This window comes from Entelurus aequoreus, linkage group LG10 (assembly GCF_033978785.1).
Source record: "Entelurus aequoreus isolate RoL-2023_Sb linkage group LG10, RoL_Eaeq_v1.1, whole genome shotgun sequence".
Classification (NCBI taxonomy): domain Eukaryota; kingdom Metazoa; phylum Chordata; class Actinopteri; order Syngnathiformes; family Syngnathidae; genus Entelurus; species Entelurus aequoreus.
Window position 1 is genome coordinate 48,158,482 of NC_084740.1, and position 19,458 is coordinate 48,177,939.

General features: G+C 39.8%; 3 protein-coding genes across 7 annotated transcripts in view; 2 read left to right on the forward strand and 1 right to left on the reverse strand.

The window, feature by feature from the left end:
• Positions 1–230: 230 nt before the first annotated feature.
• tmem258 (transmembrane protein 258) lies at positions 231–5,452 on the forward strand. The gene is made up of 4 exons (XM_062061068.1): positions 231–522; positions 796–905; positions 5,097–5,225; positions 5,311–5,452. Exons 1-3 carry the CDS (start codon positions 520–522, stop codon positions 5,221–5,223), a joined length of 240 nt encoding a protein of 79 aa, XP_061917052.1. The 5' UTR covers positions 231–519; the 3' UTR covers positions 5,224–5,225; positions 5,311–5,452.
• Positions 5,453–7,289: 1,837 nt separating this feature from the next.
• On the reverse strand, positions 7,290–14,194 carry tmem138 (transmembrane protein 138). Of its 2 annotated transcripts, XM_062061078.1 has the most exons (8): positions 14,095–14,190; positions 13,870–13,931; positions 13,687–13,792; positions 13,513–13,622; positions 13,245–13,414; positions 9,630–9,801; positions 9,470–9,545; positions 7,290–9,392 (listed from the first exon to the last, which is right to left on the reverse strand). In XM_062061078.1, the coding sequence occupies exons 5-8, from the start codon at positions 13,370–13,372 to the stop codon at positions 9,280–9,282; spliced, it is 489 nt and encodes a 162-aa protein (XP_061917062.1). In that variant the 5' UTR covers positions 13,373–13,414; positions 13,513–13,622; positions 13,687–13,792; positions 13,870–13,931; positions 14,095–14,190; the 3' UTR covers positions 7,290–9,279. The 2 variants fall into 2 exon arrangements, with proteins under 2 accessions (XP_061917062.1, XP_061917063.1); XM_062061079.1 differs by having other exon boundaries at positions 13,245–13,378; positions 13,870–14,194.
• cracr2b (calcium release activated channel regulator 2B) overlaps positions 13,533–19,458 on the forward strand; it is a 29,111-nt gene continuing 23,185 nt past the window's right edge. The window contains exon 1 of one of the 4 annotated variants that reach the window (XM_062061070.1): positions 13,533–13,650. In XM_062061070.1, coding sequence (XP_061917054.1) covers positions 13,646–13,650 — 5 coding nt within the window. In that variant the 5' untranslated portion in view covers positions 13,533–13,645. Of the gene's footprint in view, positions 13,651–16,756; positions 16,868–19,458 lie in introns of those variants that run through there. The other 3 variants (XM_062061071.1, XM_062061072.1, XM_062061073.1) reach the window with 3 other exon arrangements.

A 19,458-nucleotide genomic window follows, 5' to 3' on the forward strand; every position in this document is an offset into this window, starting at 1 on the left:
CAGAATATGAAAAAATTCTGAATGTGAAGTTAAAACATGACACTAACACTTGAATGCATAAATGTCACTTCATTTAATTTACTTTTTCATCACACTATCAGAGCATTTTGTCAAGAATATGCTGTAATACTGTAAAATGAAATAAATATGTGAATAAAAAAATGTGTGGCGCAAGAATGCTGTTCTTTATTTTGGCCAGCAGGAGGCAGGCAAGGAAATTATAACTGTCCTGACATGAACACATGGGTTTTGCCCTGCAGCGAGCCTTAAAGGCACTTGCTTTTACACGTTAGCCAACATAGCTCCAGTATATAATACAATTGTTGGTAGTGAAAATTTTTAATTATCTTTTTAAACATATGTTGTTGGTGAAAACGAGATGTTGACTCAAGCAGGATTTAAGAAAACTGAAAGACTTCACCGAGGGTATAGTTTACAACCCCTACGTCACACAAACCCGGAAACGACAGTCGTACGTGGCCTTACTATCTTCGACCAGAGAAGCAGCAGCTCCTCAAAATGGTAAGTTTTCTGCTTTAATAATATTCTAAATTGTGTTTTAATTGCTTAATTTAACGCCAATGTACACCAGCAAACCACACAGTTGCTGTATTATCTGTCGTTTGGTTAAAAAAAACAAAAAACAGGTGCTAGCTAGTGGAGTGACGTTAGCATGTCAAATGAGTACAACTCAACAAGGAGTAAACACAAAATGGTCAATTAGTACAGAATGCATACAGTGTGTGTTCCAATATGATAGTGGAATATTCTAGTATGTGCTGTTGTTTTCTGCAGGAACTTGAGGCGATGACGCGATACACCAGCCCGGTGAACCCGGCTGTGTTCCCCCACCTCACAGTGGTCCTGCTGGCCATCGGCATGTTCTTCACCGCCTGGTTCTTCGTGTATCCTTCACACTAAATCAACTATTCGTGGTGTGAGATAATTTTTTAAAAAAGGATCATGCAGTACGACGTATATTTCTTTGTAAATATTGATAAATTCTGAAAGCCATAACTGTCAAGTAAGTGGGTAAATAAATGTTATTTGTAAAACTCCTTTCACAGATAAAATCACAAAGCGCTGTACAAAACAGTCATAGGTGACGTAAAACAACAATTAAATTTAAAACAACAGGGGCAACATCTTAAAAAGGATACAAAGTGGAAAAAAATTATAGTTAAAAGGTGCATTAAAGGCCTACTGAAATGATTTTTTTTTATTTAAACGGGGATAGCAGATCCATTCTATGTGTCATACTTGATCATTTCGCGATATTGCCATATTTTTGCTGAAAGGATTTAGTATAGAACAACGACGATAAAGTTCGCAACTTTTGGTCTCTGATAAAAAAAAAGCCTTGCCCCTACCGGAAGTAGCGTGACGTAGTCGGTTGTTCGCTTCCTCATATTTTCCTATTGTTTTCAACGCAGCCAGAGCGATTCGGACCGAGAAAGCGACGATTACCCCATTAATTTGAGCGAGGATGAAAGATTCGTGGATGAGGAACGTTAGAGTGACGGACTAGAATGCAGTGCAAACATATCTTTTTTCGCTCTGACCGTAACTTAGGTACAAGCTGGCTCATTGGATTCCACACTCTCTCCTTTTTCTATTGTGGCTCACGGATTTGTATTTTAAATTACCTCGGATACTATATCCTCTTGAAAATGAGAGTCGAGAACGCGAAATTGGACATTCACAGTGACTTTTATCTCCACGACAGTACATCGGCGAAGCTCTTTAGCTCCTGAGCTAACGTGATAGCATCTGGCTCAAATGCAGATAGAAACTAAATAAATAAATCCCTGACTGGAAGGATAGACAGAAGATCAACAATACTATTAAACCATGTACATGTAACTACACGGTTAATAATTATCAGCCTGGCAAAGCTTAACAATGCTGTTGCTAACGACGCTGAAGCTAACTTAGCAACCGGACCTCACAGAGCTATGATAAAACATTAGCGCTCCACCTACGCCAGCCAGCCCTCATCTGCTCATCAACACCCGGGCTCACCTGCGTTCCAGCGATCGACGGTGCGACGAAGGACTTCACCCGATCACAGATGCGGTCGGCGAGACGGAGGAAGTTAAGGTGAGTTCCGCGGCTAACGTGTCTGCTATCCATCATGTCTTCCTGGTTGTGTTGCTGTAGTCCGCTGCTAATACACCGATCCCACCTACAACTTTTTTCTTTGCAGTCTCCATTGTTCATTAAACAAATTGCAAAAGATTCACCAACACAGATGTCCAGAATACTGTGGAATTATGAAATGAAAACAGAGCTTTTTTGTATTGGATTCAATGGGTCCGAATACTTCCGTATCAACCGTTAACGTCACGCGCATACGTCATCATACATAGACGTTTTCAACCGGAAGTTTAGCGGGAAATTTAAAATTGCACTTTACAAGTTAACCCGGCCATATTGGCATGTGTTGCAATGTTAAGATTTCATCATTGATATATAAACTATCAGACTGCGTGGTCGGTAGTAGTGGGTTTCAGTAGGCCTTTAACTAAAAGCTTTACTGAAAAGATAAGTGTTCAGACGTTTCTTAAACGTTTCAACACAGTCCAGATCACGGAGGGACTGGTGCAAGTTGTTCTAGAGTCTGGAATAGAATAGAATGCCTTTTATTGTCACTATACACCATACTTGCCAACCTTGAGACTTTCGAATTTGGAGGGGGGGGTTGGTGGTAGCGGGGGTGTACCGTATTTTCCGCACTATAAGGCCCACCGGATTATAAGGCGCACCTTCAATGAGTGGCATATTTCAAAACTTTGTTCATATGTAAGGCGCACCAGATTATAAGGCGCACCTATGCATCCATTAGATGGAGCTGCGCTAAAGGGAATGTCAACAAAACAGTCAGATAGGTCAGTCAAACTTTATTAATAGATTACAAACCAGCGTTCTGACAACTCTGTTCACTCCCAAAATGAATAAACAGCTGTTTTATTATTTTCCCCGAGGTAAAGTCAGTGACGTGGTGTTTTGTTTATCTTTTAACAACAGCAAGGTATTACATGTAGTGCAATATTTATATCACATAGTGGAGGGGAACTTTTCCCTGATTCAATAAACAGGTAAAAAACAGTGATACTGTTACGGTAAATCAAACGTTAGTGCAATCACAATATAGTAACACTCGAAATAGTGCAGAGCAATAACAATATACCGTATTTCCTTGAATAGCCGCAGGGGCACTAATTATTTTAAAACCTCTTCTCACTCCGGCGCTTACCTTATCATGAAAAGCGCATTTAATAAAAAAAAAACGTTATTATTGTCTTACATTTAGGTATAAATGAGTCCATGCCAGCTCCTTTTGAAGAAAAGCATCGATATAGAAGTCTTCCTTATCTTTTTTCAGTTTTAAAAGTCTCTCTGTCTCAATGGAGATCTTCCTTTTAAGTATTACCTCCTGCTTCGATTGAAAGTCAAGTTTAGAAAACTGTTTTATTTTAGATATGTAATCCTCCATGGTAAAAGTCCAAGCAAACAATGGCTGCGCACTCTTGCTGCCTGTTGTCTTCTTATGCAGCACTCTTCTGCAGTACCAGCAGTCGCAAGAAGGATCACTTGCGCCCTCTACCACCAGGAGGCGGGAGTCATTTAATGACTCATATTTGACCCGGCGGAAGTGCCAAGCATGCGCTAATTATTTTGCGAAACGAGTTTGACCCGGCTGTAGTTCGAGGCATGCGAATACCATATTCCCAGCGCCAATTCAAGGAAATACGGTATCAATAACTCAACCTTGCTCAAACGTTAATGTCACACAACACAACACACAAAATAAACATGTAAAGCTCACTTTATGAACTTATTCCTCATCCACAAATTCCCCGAATTCTTCTTCTTCAGTGTCCGAATTAAACAGCTGAGCGAATACGGCATCCAACATGCCCGGCTCCGTCTCGTCGAAGTCGTCATTAAGTCAGTGTCGCTGCTGTTGTCTAGCAGTTCAGTGACAATTCCTGCCTTCCTGAAAGCTCGGACCACAGTTGAGACTGATATATCAGCCCAGGCATTTACGATCCACTGGCAGATAGTGGCGTATGTCGTCCAACGCTGTCTCCGTCTTGGTGAACGTGTGTTCGCCTTCTGTCATCCACTGTTCCCACGCAGTTAGCAGTCTAGCTTCGAATGCCCTGTTGACACCAATATCTAGCGGCTGGAGTTCTTTTGTCAATCCACCCGGAATGACGGCGAGTAGTGAATTAAGCGCGTAAGCGTGTCTCTTAATGTGATGTTATGAGCTAGCGGATATAACAACTACACTACCCAGCATGCAACGGGAGTGACGAGCATGCGCGGTAGCCCTGAGAAGCGTTGTTTGTCGCCATGTTAGAATGTGGTTATGAGCACGCTGTGAGTAAACGTTAAGAACTCAGCCAACGCGCCTCGTCTGCATTATTTATAATTAGACAGACGACACACTTAATAGGAGCCATTTTGGGGTCTTTACATAAACACACAAATGGAAATGAAACGTCATATCCCAGCATGCACCGCGCGCTTCTTCTTCTTCTACGGGGGCAGCTGCTTAAAAAAGATGGCGGCTGTTTACCGTAGTTGCGAGACCTAAACTTTATGAAAATGAAGTTTGTTGTGGCTCAATATTGGTCCATATATAAGGCGCACGGGATTATAAGGCGCACTGTCAGCTTTTGACAAAATTGGAGGTTTTTAGGTGCGCCTTATAGTGCGGAAAATACGGTAGATGTTTTTTTTTACTGTAGGTAGAGAAAATTAATAACATTAAAGGGGTGGGCCAAAGAAAAGGCAAACAAAATACATACAGTTGGGTGCAGGGACCCCTAGAGGTAGTTGTAGGGTGTCCTAAGCTAAATGACAAGAGTTAATAGTAATAGACCCTTATTGGGTCCATTTGTACTCTGTTACATTAACATTGATATTATACATGCTATAAATGCCGTTAAATTCTCTAGGTACAGCTTCCCCTGTAGCTTAGCTACAATTAATTGAGAGTAACTTGTAGCTCAGCTAACTACCTTTTCCAAGTCGCTTGCCCATCACTGGTTTTTAAGCGGGATCAGCCTTGACTTCAGCTTCATCAGCTATGAGGTGACGTCAACGAAATACACCAGAGACGTCTACAAGGAGTTGCTCATCTCCCTGGTGGCGTCACTTTTTATGGGCTTTGGTGTGCTCTTCCTCCTCCTTTGGGTTGGCATCTATGTATGAAGGTGCGTTATAGAGCGACAAAAAACAATTTGGAATGTATTATTTTCATGTTTCGGTGCAGCTAATTTGCCTATGTTGTCATTTCAGGGTCGCTGACTTTGAAGATGACACATTCCAACAGGACAAAACACACACGTACACACACACACCTGGCTTTTGCATTTGATTGGGTGTACTGATAATATTTTGGATTGTTTTCACAATAAAAGAGGGGTTTGTACAACTTCAATACTTTTCATTTGTTTAAGACGTTAGATGCAACACTCGCATACATCTACAAACCCCGTTTCCATGAGTTGGGAAATTGTGTTAGATGTAGATATGAAAGGAATACAATGATTTGCAAATCTTTTTCAACCCATATTCAATTGAATGCACTACAAAGACAACATATTTGATGTTCAAACTCATAAACTTTATTTTTTTTTTGCAAATAATTAACTCAGAATTTCATGGCTGCAACACGTGCCAAAGTAGTTGGGAAAGGGCATGTTCACCACTGTGTTACATGGCCTTTCCTTTTAACAACACTCAGTAAACGTTTGGGAATTGAGGAGACACATTTTTGAAGCTTTTCAGGTGGAATTCTTTCCCATTCTTGCTTGATGTACAGCTTAAGTTGTTCAACAGTCCGGGGGTCTCCGTTGTGCTATTTTAGGCTTCATAATGCGCCACACATTTTCAATGGGAGACAGGTCTGGACTACAGGCAGGCCAGTCTAGTACCCGCACTCTTTTACTATGAAGCCACGTTGATGTAACACGTGGCTTGGCATTGTCTTGCTGAAATAAGCAGGGGCGTCCATGGTACCGTGGCTTGGATGGCAACAAATTTTGTTCCAAAACCTGTATGTACCTTTCAGCATTAATGGCGCCTTCACAGATGTGTAAGTTACCCATGTTTTGGGCACTAATACACCCCCATACCATCACACATGCTGGCTTTTCAACTTTGCGCCTAGAACAATCCGGATGGTTCTTTTCCTCTTTGGTCCGGAGGACACGACGTCCACAGTTTCCAAAAACAATTTGAAATGTGGACTCATCAGACCACAGAACACTTTTCCACTTTGTATCAGTCCATCTTAGGTGATCTCTGGCCCAGAGAAGCCGACGGCGTTTATGGGTGTTGTTGATAAACGGTTTTCGCCTTGCATAGGAGAGTTTTAACTTGCACTTAGAGATGTAGCGACCAACTGTAGTTACTGACAGTGGGTTTCTGAAGTGTTCCTGAGCCCATGTGGTGATATCCTTTACACACTGATGTCGCTTGTTGATGCAGTACAGCCTGAGGGATCGAAGGTCACGGGCTTAGCTGCTTACGTGCAGTGATTTCTCCAGATTCTCTGAACCCTTTGATGAGATCACGGACCATAGATGGGGAAATCCCTAAATTCCTTGCAATAGCTGGTTGAGAAAGGTTTTTCTTAAACTGTTCAACAATTTGCTCGCGCATTTGTTGACAAAGTGGTGACCCTCACCCCATCCTTGTTTGTGAATGACTGAGCATTTCATGGAATCTACTTTTATACCCAATCACGGCACCCACCTGTTCCCAATTAGCCTGTTCACCTGTGGGATGTTCCAAATAAGTGTTTGATGAGCATTCCTCAACTTTATCAGTATTTATTGCCACCTTTCCCAACTTATTTGTCACGCGTTGCTGGCATCAAATTCTGAAGTTAATGATTATTTGCAACAAAAAAAAATGTTTATCTGTTTGAACATCAAATATGTTGTTTTTGTAGCATATTCAACTGAATATGGGTTGAAAATGATTTGCAAATCATTGTATTATGTTTATAGTTACATCTAACACAATTTCCCAACTCATATGGAAACAGGGTTTGTAATTAAATTATGTTCCAGTTTCAAGAACTAGACATGGAAGTGCACAGCAACCTAACCTGCAACGAGGAAGGCTATTTCTAACACTGAGACAGCTATTTATGGTGTGGCTCCTAAAACCTCCAATCCCCTGATTAATCATTGCGTTAAAAATAGAACGTCTGTTTCACCTTGTCTGCGGGATAATACAGAGTAGCCTAGTGATGGATTACAACAGGATTAGAAAAAGTTTGTTTAATAATACAAATAAAACAACATGAACTAACAATTCTCACTGACAGGATCATGGACTTACATTGTAGTCATCATTGGTGTCATGTAAACAGCTCATACTGTATAAGCATTACATAAGGATTAAGGACATAACAGGGTTCTTCATAAGCGTGACAAACATGCTGTATTATACATAAAGCATATTCAAAGAGTATGCTTTATATATAATATACATATATATATATAATGTGTGTAAGTATATAAAAAGTGGAATAAAAAAGCAAACCGGTGTAATTTAAAAGGGGGACAAAAATGTTGACCCTAATAGAGCTGACATGCAGGGCAGACTTTTTTTCTTTTAAAGAAATCTATTGTAGTACTGGTTTTGAAAATATACAAATTCAAGATTTCCTCTGACAACCTTTTGATTTTTCAGTGCGCGGCCCTCAGTAGAAAATGTGTGGACACCCCTGTCTTGGAGAGTACCACAAAGGCCACATAGATTACCCAGCTCAATCCTGATTAACATAATATCCCAGGTTTAGTTTGCCTGTCAGTGGAAAGCTTTCAAGCATCTGCCCTCTTGCCAGTAGTAAACAAGTAGTGTACTGTAGTGTCCTGTAGGGGTGTAACGGTACGTGTATTTGTATTGAACCGTTTCGGTACGGGGGGTTCGGTTCGGAGGTGTACCGAACGAGTTTCCACACGGACATGTTAAGTAGAGTAACGCAAGTTGTGTAAACAATGCACACCGAGGCACAACACACGGCATGCTAGCAACGACCGGGCTACGATAGACTGACCATACGTCCTCTTTTCACCGGACATGTCCTCTTTTGCGGAGCTTAAATGCCTCAAATGTCCGGCATTTTGAGTTAAGGTTGCGTGTATTTTCAATGTACGTTCAGGGTTAAGAAGGGGTTAAAAACAAAACTAATTGTGGGCGCAGCAGCATTGGTGAGGTAGGGGCAGAGACAGAGAGAGCAAAAGAGTTATGATAAATGTGCATGCATCGCCAGGCTCTGCTTTTTATCCATAGATTTATCAGATTTAATTTTTTATTATCTATAGCAGGGGTGTCAAAAGTGTGCCCCGGAGGCCATTTGCGGCCAACAGCTAATGTTTTAAAGGCCCACGGCACATTCTAAAAATACTATTAAAATAAACAAAAACATAACATAAGTGAAATAAAAAAGCTTAAAAGTTAAATGTAATTTAGAAAAAGTTGCAATGTTGACTAATAAAACAAAGCTGTTTTTTTTTCTTTCAAACTGTCATTGCTCAAAACATAATATTCAATCAAAATCAATGTTATTATAATAATAATAGATTTTATTTGTAAAAAGAACTTTACATTGAGCAAACAACCTCAAAGTGCTACAGTGTATTGAAAAAAAATAATAATAATAAAAAGATAATAATAAAAAAATAAAAACTAGAACAGCCTAATAGCTAGAACTAGCATGCATATCTATAAAAAGGCATTTTTAAAAAGAAGGGTTTTTAAGCCTTTTTAAAAAGCATCCACAGTCTGTGGTGCCCTCGGGTGGTCAGGGAGAGCATTCCACAGACTGGAAATAATTATGAATTGTTGACCTATCCAAGGTTCTGATTACTTCACATCAAATATTCCACTAAGAAAAATATTTTTGGTGGAAGATTTTGCAAATTTGGTAAAAAAAATAACCAAAAAATTTATATTTTGTTGTTTTCTCACTGTACCGAAAATGAACCGAACTGTGACCGAGGTACGTACCGTTACACCCCTAGTGTCCTGCCATTAATGTAAAAACAACGGGAGCATTCCCTAAAGAGCTAAAGCCCTGATTCTCCGTGGTTTTGACCACTTGAAGTATCTTTTATTAGGTTGATTAGTTTATGAATGAACTGAAGCAACTGAAATGTAAAAAGGCTTTGAATGTAGAGCAATCTGCTACATCAATGCTCACCTACCACCTGAAGGCATTTGTTCCTTAGTAGTTAATGAAAATACATTCTACTGACGAGCTTTGGCAAAGGCATCACGCAGCCAAAGAGAATCCATATAGAGCCTCGGGTCTCCCATGTACTCTGCTGTGCGTTTGTAGAAGTAGTAATACAAAACTGCCACTGTAAGCAAAAATACACTTGTTAAACAGAGAAAGTATTTGAGCATGAACTAAAAATGTTTTTGACAAATTAATCACCTGTCCTCTGGAACACAAAGAGAGCTTGGAGGCCGTCTGTCCAAACAAAGCGATTAGATTCTCTCCATCTTAGATTCTATCAAAAAGGAAACCCTTTGGTAAAGGTGGTGCACAGTTGTATTTTTCAGAGATTGTTGCGGACACATGCTGTATGGCATACCAACACCCAGCTGTGGAGGCAGATGCTGAGGGTCAGGTACAGGGCGGAGAACAACAGCAGGGCCCTGAACCGCTCCAGCAGCAGGGACATCAGGCCTACCTGGAACACGTAGGTGTTGAACATCATCAGCAGTATGATGATCACGTTGAACAAGATGGCGATGTCCTGGATGCTGCAAACAAGAGTTGTTTTTAATGAGGATACACAGCACGTAACAAAACCTTCACATTTTCATTACAGTAAATCTAATCTAAAAAAAATTAAAAAATCAGATGTGCGCAAGTATTCACAGCATTTGTTCAATGCATTGTTGATGCACATTTGGTTTTTGAATACAATGCTGCAAGCTTGGCACACCTATCTTTGGCAGTTTTACCCATTCCTCTTTTCAGCACCTCTCAAGCTCCATCAGATAGGATGGGAAGTGTTTTGTTTTTTTATCCAGAATGTCTCTGTACATTTCTGCATTCATTGTTCTCTCTATACTGACTAGTCTGCCAGTTCCTGCCGCCGTAAACCATCCCCACATTATGATGCTGTCACCAGAGGTGGGTAGTAACGTACTACATTTACTCCGTTACATCTACTTGAGTAACTTTTGGGATAAATTGTACTTCTAAGAGTAGTTTTAATGCAACATACTTTTACTTTTACTTGAGTATATTTATAGAGAAGAAACGCTACTTTTACTCCGCTCCATTTATCTACATTCAGCTCGCTACTGATTTTTATCGATCTGTTAATGCACGCTTTGTTTGTTTTGGTTTGTCAGACAGACCTTCAAAGTAGGATCTATCGCATGCCTGCGTTTCACCAATCAAATACAGTCACTGGTGACGTTTGACTCCGTTTCACCAATCAAATGCAGTCACTGGTGACGTTTGACTCCGTTTCACCAATCAAACAGAGCCAGGCGGTCACATGATTAACTGCACATAAAGTTTCAGCGGCAAACAACAAGCTTGAGCTTACATGAACTCAACGTCAAATTTGAGGAAGCACATGGCGGTAAGTAACGTTAGTAGATATTTTGGCTGTCACCGTAGGCTGATGTTAGCTTCCCTGCTATGAATCACTGTCAAATGTACATCGTGTGGGGACATTTATTAACGCACTGCAGCCTCATAGACAGACAGACACACACACGCACAGTCGCACGCGCACACACACACACACACACACGCATGCATAGAAACACCAATCAGAAGTGCACAGTGTGTTCCCAAGTGCAGCCCACACCTATCAGTTTATGGTTTGCGTAAAGGCTAACTTGTTATTTTCCTTTGTAATCTCTGCCTACTGAGCCTATGGTGTTGTTAAGTTATTGTGGCTCAATTTGCCTTAATTTTTTTATGTTAATGTATTATTATTTAATATATATTATTGTTTTAGTTGCTTAACAGGTATTCCTGGCTCTGAATTTGCTAATTTTTTGTGCATTATTTGTTGCCGTCATCATTAAACGAACAGGTTACTCATCCGTTACTCAGTACTTCTCAATTGTCTCATGAACTGAACTAACATCGTCAACCCGGAAGTGCCCAAACTATTGACGCGTAGTATTTTCATATCGCCACAAAGTGTCAGTAAGAGTCTACAATCAAATGGGCATAACATGGCCCGTTTGGGATTCGTTCCCAGGGATTCGAATAAAGAACCAACTCTTTTTCTTTACTATAGTGGCCTCGATAACGGGAAGCGGTTCTCAAAAAGGGATTTGAGTCCAAAGAATCGGTTGTTTTCCTATCGAACAACCGGGAGAATCGGTTTTGAACATCATCCCTACTGTTCTGCCCATGCCACAGTCAATTTTAGACGTACAGTACTCCTGAAACTTCAAACCCCGTTTCCATATGAGTTGGGAAATTGTGTTAGATGTAAATATAAACGGAATACAATGATTTGCAAATCATTTTCAACCCATATTCATTTGAATATGCTACAAAGACAACATATTTGATGTTCAAACTGATAAAGTTTTTTTTTTTTGCAAATAATCATTAACTTTAGAATTTGATGCCAGCAACACGTGACAAAGAAGTTGGGAAAGGTGGCAATAAATACTGATAAAGTTGAGGAATGCTCTTCAAAAATTTATTTGGAACATCCCCCAGGTGAACAGGCAAATTGGGAACAGGTGGGTGCCATGATTGGGTATAAAAGTAGATTCCATGAAATGCTCAGTCATTCACAAACAAGGATGGGGCGAGGGTCACCACTTTGTCAACAAATGCGTGAGCAAATTATTGAACAGTTTAAGAAAAACCTTTCTCAACCAGCTATTGCAAGGAATTTAGGGATTTCACCATCTATGGTCTGTAATATCATCAAAGGGTTCAGAGAATCTGGAGAAATCACAGCACGTAAGCAGCTAAGCCTGTGACCTTCGATCCCTCAGGCTTTACTGCATCAACAAGCGACATCAATGTGTAAAGGATATCACCACATGGGCTCAGGAACACTTCAGAAACCCACTGTCAGTAACTACAGTTGGTCGCTAGCCGGGGTGCCGAAAAGGGGGGGTAAAGGAGACGGATTCTAGGGGCCCATGATGGAGGGGGGCCCAGAGAGCCTCCTAATGATGATGAAATTATAATACAGGGGGCCCCGTAAAGATTATTTTCATGGGGCCCAAAATCCCTAGCGGCGCCCCTGGTCGCTACATCTGTAAGTGCAAGTTAAAACTCTCCTATGCAAGGCGAAAACCGTTTATCAACAACACCCAGAAACGCCTTCGGCTTCGCTGGGCCTGAGGTCATCTAAGATGGACTGATACAAAGTGGAAAAGTGTTCTGTGGTCTGACGAGTCCACATTTCAAATTGTTTTTGGAAACTGTGGACGTCGTGTCCTCCGGACCAAAGAGGAAAAGAACCATCCGGATTGTTATAGGCGCAAAGTTGAAAAGCCAGCATCTGTGATGTATGGGGGTGTATTAGTGCCCAAGACATGGGTAACTTACACATCTGTGAAGGCGCCATTAATGCTGAAAGGTACATACAGGTTTTGGAGCAACATATGTTGCCATCCAAGCAACGTTACCATGGACGCCCCTGCTTATTTCAGCAAGACAATGCCAAGCCACGTGTTACATCAACGTGGCTTCATAGTAAAAGAGCGCGGGTACTAGACTGGCCTGCCTGTAGTCCAGACCTGTCTCCCATTGAAAATGTGTGGCGCATTATGAAGCCTAAAATACCACAACGGAGACCCCCGGACTGTTGAACAACTTAAGCTGTACATCAAGCAAGAATGGGAAAGAATTCCACCTGAGAAGCTTCAAAAATGTGTCTCCTCAGTTCCCAAACGTTTACTGAGTGTTGTTAAAAGGAAAGGCCAACACAGTGGTGAACATGCCCTTTCCCAACTACTTTGGCACGTGTTGCAGCCATGAAATTATGAGTGAATTATTATTTGCAAAAAAAAAATAAAGTTTATGAGTTTGAACATAAAATATCTTGTCTTTGTAGTGCATTCAATTGAATTTGGGTTGAAAATGATTTGCAAATCATTGTATTCCGTTTATATTTAAATCTAACACAATTTCCCAACTCATATGGAAATGGGGTTTGTACTAGGTGACATGGTTTCATCACACAAGCAAATAAAGGACTTACATGAAGAGCACAAGCTGGATGACGGCCGCTCCTCTCAAGAGTTCACTGAAGGAGTTGACGAAGAGGTCAAAGGCCAGTAGTGTCAGCTGGATCAGCAGCACGAGTGAGTAGTTGCCCGTCTGCAGCATATTTCACTACTCCGACACACAAAAATTCTCAATGGCGATTGCCTGCGAGCATAGAAAGTGTTGTGTTCTTCCAAAAAAAAAAAATGCTGTCTTCTTGCAGCTATCGGCCACTCCTGTGACGTCTCTGATCAGAAACATACTGTTTTTGTCTCCTCAGGGATGAGATGTATCACGGTCGCAGGAAGTCCAAGAAGCAGCTCTTTGCAGCTCGGCATCTTTCACTGAAGATCCCCACATACTGAATGATGGCCTCCAAGGACACAGAAAGAAAGGATGAGGTGTGTATTGTCTCAGGGTAAACCGTGATTTTGTACCTGTATTAAGATATCTGCAGGTCCTGGAATGATGTCGGCAAGAGAGTGTTATATATCCGACATGCTCAGACTGTTACACAAGTCCCGCCCTAGGAATCGATTGCGCCTAAATGAAGGGACAAGCGGTAAAAAATGGATGGATGGATGGACCTAATTTGCAATAGTCAACTGGCCATACTTTACCATTAAATCTGTTTTAGGATTTCCCCCCCACAAATGGCAACGATCTCGCCAGTAAATCGATACTGTTTAGGAAAGAAAACATGCAATAATCGCGTATTTGGCATCCTTAGCAACAGCGTGGTAACTTCGAGGAATTCCGCTTAGCTGTTTTTCCTACATTAAGCTCCCGCGTCGTTATATTTGTCTTAGCCGGCGAACCGGAAGGCATTAGGCGACGCATCTTACCGAGAAAAAGGAACGAGGAGAGCAAAAAGGAGAATAAAACACCTTCATGTCCGTGTTCCCTAGGAGACAATGCCGACTGGAAATGCTTTCCAGAAGTTTTTTTTTTTTTTCCACTTCCTGTCGACTTTTATTTTTTTAACATAACTTTATTTGCACACCCAAACGGTTTTTTTAATTTTTTAAATTTTTTATTGAACAACAAACATACATTTGTAATTCACACAAAAGTCAAGGCACTTTCAACATCAAGGAAAGAAAACAAAAGCAAATACAGATAGAGTAATAATACTAAAAAAAAAATGACAAAATAAATCAATAATAATTTAGATATATGTGTGCTAGGGGACGGTGGAAGAGGGGTTAGTGCGTCTGCCTCACAATACGAAAGTCCTGAGTAGTCGTGAGTTCAAGCCCGGCCTCTGGATCTTTCTGTGTGGAGTTTGCATGTTCTCCCCGTGACTGCGTGGGTTCCCTCCGGGTACTCCGGCTTCCTCCCACCTCCAAAAACATGCACCTGGGGATAGGCTGATTGGCAACACTAAATTGGCCCTAGTGTGTGACTGTGAGTGTGAATGTTGTCTGTCTATCTGTGTTGGCCCTGCGATGAGTTGGCGACTTGTCCAGGGTGTACCCCGCCTTCCGCCCGATTGTAGCTGAGATGGGCTCCAGCGCCCCCCGCGGCCCCGTAGGGAATAAGCGGTAGAAAATGGATGGATGGATGGATGGGTGTGCTAGGGGTGTGGGAAAAATCGATTCGAATTCGAATCGCGATTCTCACGTTGTGCGATTCAGAATCGATTCTCATTTTTAAAAAATCGATTTTTATTTTTTATTTGTTTAATTAATTTATTTAAAAAAGTTTTTTTTTTTTTTTTAAATGTAATAGCTAGAACTAGCACACTAGGGGTGTTGGAAAAAAATTGATTCGAATTCAAATCGCGATTCTCACGTTGTACTATTCAGTATCGATTCTCATTTTTCAAAAAATCTATTTTTAAAAAAAAATTAATTAATCAATCCAACAAAACAATACATAGCAATACCATAACAATGCAATCCAATTCCAAAACCAAGCAACACTCAGAACTGCAATAAACAGAGCAATTGAGGGGAGACACAAACACGACACAGAACAAACCAAAAGTAGTGAAACAAAAGTGAATATTATCAACAACAGTATCAATATTAGTTACAATTTCAACATAGCAGTGATTAAAAATCCCTCATTGACATTATCATTAGACATTTATTAAAAAAAGAACAATAGTGTCACAGTGGCTTACACTTGCATCGCATATCATAAGCTTAACAACACACTGTGTCTAATATTTTCACAAAGATAAAATAAGTCATATTTTTGGTCCATTTAATAGTTAAAACAAATTCACATTATTGCAATCAGTTGATAAAACATTGTCCTTTACAATTATAAAAGCTTTTTACAAAAATCTACTACTCTGCTTGCATGTCAGCAGACTGGGGTAGATCCTGCTGAAATCTTATGTATTGAACGAATAGAGAATCGTTTTTGAATCGGGAAAAAAAATCGTTTTTGAATCGAGAATCGCGTTGAATTGAAAAAAAAATCGATTTTGAATCGAACTGTGACCCCAAGAATCGATATTGAATCGAATCATGGGACACCCAAAGATTCACAGCCCTAACAAACATACATTTATAATTCACACAAAAGTCAAGGCACTTTCAACATCAAGGAAAGAAAACAAAAGCAAATACAGATGAGTAATAATACTAAAAAATGTGAAAAAAATAAATAAATAAAAATAATTTAGATATATGTGTGCTAGTTCTTTCTTTCTTTCTTCTTTCTTTAGTTTATTTCGAACATGAACACACTTACAGTATAATACATCACACAATTTCATATCATTTCATTTTACATTCCTTTTACATAATTTATTTTTTATTCTTTTTTGTCATAAAAAAATACAATCATGTGTGCTTACGGACTGTATCCCTGCAGACTGTATTGATCTATATTAATATATAATGTAGGAACCAGAAATATTAATAACAGAAAGAAACAATGGGGGAGGGAGGTTTTTTGGGTTGGTGCACTTATTGTAAGTGTATCTTGTGTTTTTTATGTTGATTTAATAAAAAAATAAATATATCTATATACTGTATATATATATATATATATATATATATATATATATATATATATATATATATATATATATATATATATATATATATATATATATATATATATATATTTTTTTTTTTTTTTTTTTTTTTTTTTAATTATTTTATTTTTTTTAATTTCTCGCGCAGCCCAGTACCAATCGATCCACGGACTGGTACCGGGCCGCGGCCTGGTGGTTGGGGACCACTGCTCTACAGCTCCACAGATATAACAGCCATCAACCTCCAAAATGCTTTCCTGAAGTAAGCTGTGCCTTCTTTTCCATATCCTCATGACAACAGGGCCCTCTACTGTAATAACCACAATAGTGGTTCTTGGAAATTTCCTCACACGTGTTTCACCGCATAGACAAAACATTATTGTAAGTTATTTTAAGTTGCATTTTGAACACAATATTTTAAATAGTACTAAAATACAGAGTTAAGGGCTCAATAATACTTGCACGAATTTCCTACTGCGTACAATACCAGGCTTTACGGTAAAGCTCAGTGAAGGCGATCTTTGCCGCCACCTAGCAGCTATAACTAGTATAACTAGTACTGGACTGTATTGCTGCGAGTGATCAAAGGACACAGTGGACACCTGCGCCCGGACACAGCCGAGGTATGTACCTCTCCAAACTTGCTAAACTCATACAAGTTGATGTAACTTGAGTGTATGACTAGTTTCGCTCAATTTTAAATGTCTGCCAACATAAATAAAGCGTCGTTGTTTCTTTTTATGAATAATTTCAAGTGCCACTTTATGTTGTATTTACGTTGGTTAGCTAAGTTAGCTAACGTTACCAAAGCGACAGCTGTTCCGTTGCTACATTTTGTATAAGTATAAATTAAGATGACTGTAGAATTGAACTTCTTTTTTTGTTTTGCTAAAGTTGTCAGCAAATATTTATATTCAGCGTATGTTGTCGAGCCATCATAGGCTGTATAGCCTCTTTTTTTTTTTTTTATAAACCTTTGTTTATAATATGCAACATTTACATACAATCAAGAAATAATAATAAACAAACCAAGTACAGAAACAGTACAAAACAGAGCCAGGGGGTTGTAAACTTAAAGCAACTAAAATAGAATGCAAAATATACAAACCCCGTTTCCATATGAGTTGGGAAATTGAATTAGATGTAAATATAAACGGAATACAATGATTCGCAAATCCTTTTCAACCCATATTCAGTTGAATGCACTACAAAGACAACATATTTTATGTTCAAACTCATAAACTTTTTTTTTTTTTTTGCAAATAATAATTTACTTAGAATTTCCCGGCTGCAACACGTGCCAAAGTAGTTGGGAAAGGGCATGTTCACCACTGTGTTACATGGCCCTTCCTTTTAACAACACTCAGTAAACGTTTGGGAACTGAGGAGACACATTTTTTAAGCTTCTCAGGTGGAATTCTTTCCCATTCTTGCTTGATGTACAGCTTAAGTTGTTCAACACTCCGGGGGTCTCCGTTGTGCTATTTTAGGCTTCATAATGTGCCACACATTTTCAATGGGAGACAGGTCTGGACTACAGGCAGGCCAGTCTAGTACCCGCACTCTTTTACTATGAAGCCACGTTGATGTAACACGCGGCTTGGCATTGTCTTGCTGAAATAAGCAGGGGCGTCAATGGTAACGTTGCTTGGATGGCAACATATGTTGCTCCAAAACCTGTATGTACTTTTCAGTATTAATGGCGCCTTCACAGATGTGTAAGTTACCCATGTCTTAGGCACTAATACACCCCCATACCGTCACAGATGCTGGCTTTTACACTTTGTTGCTGTAACAATCCGGATGGTTCTTTTCCTCTTTGGTCCGGAGGACACGACATCCACAGTTTCCAAAAATAATTTGAAATGTGGACTCGTCAGACCACAGAACACTTTTCCACTTTGTATCAGTCCATCTCAGATGAGCTCAGGCCCAGTGAAGCAGACGGCGCTTCTGGGTGTTGTTGATAAACGGTTTTCACCTTGCATAGGAGAGTTTTAACTTGCACTTACAGATGTAGCGACCAACTGTAGTTACTGACAGTGGGTTTCTGAAGTGTTCCTGAGCCCATGTGGTGATATCCTTTACACACTGATGTCGCTTGTTGATGCAGTACAGCCTGAGGGATCGAAGGTCACGGGCTTAGCTGCTTACGTGCAGTGATTTCTCCAGATTCTTTGAACCCTTTGATGATATTACGGACCGTAGATGGTGAAATCCCTAAATTCCTTGCAGTAGCTGGTTGAGAAAGGTTTTTCTTAAACTGTTCAACAATTTGCTCATGCATTTGTTGACAACGTGGTGACCCTCGCCCCATCCTTGTTTGTGAATGACTGAGCATTTCATGGAATCTACTTTTATACCCAATCATGGCACCCACCTGTTCCCAATTTGCCTGTTCACCTGTGGGATATTCCAAATAAGTGTTTGATGAGCATTCCTCAACTTTATCAGTATTTATTGCCACCTTTCCCAACTTCTTTGTCATCAAATTCTAAAGTTAATGATTATTTGCAAAAAAAAAAATGTTTATCAGTTTGAACATCAAATATGTTGTCTTTGTAGCATATTCAACTGAATATGGGTTGAAAATGATTTGCAAATCATTGTATTTTGTTTTTATATTTACATCCAACACAAATTCCCAACTCATATGGAAACGGGTTTTGTATATGTAACAAAATGTAAAGCCAAAGGCTCACACAAGTTCCGTAAATTATCCAAATTTGGAACACCTACCTTCACAAATTAGAATCCATGCAAAAGAAAATCATACGGGCCCTGTCATGGTCCAAGTTGAATGCCCCCACTCGACATCTATTCCATAATTATCATCTCTTAAGACTGACAGAGTTCAATATTTATCACAATGCTTGTCTAACCTATCAAGTCATCCACAGGCTGAATATTAGGCTCTGTAGCTTGGTTCCTATCTCTCATCCCCACAATGCCCACAACACTCGTAACTTTGACCTGCTATCAGGTAAACATCGTCTACTGGCTTGTACTGCTGGAAGTGTTGTATGCAGGGGACCAAAGATCTGGAACCGGCTTGATGAGAGCCTCAAGATGCTGTATTCATTCTCCAACTTCAAAAAGAAACTGAAAACTTACCTATTAACCACCTATCTCTAATGCCTCATGTGGGGTAGACTACTGTTGGGTTTTGCATGGTTGAATGAATGTATGTATGTGTATGCTTGCTTTAGTACTC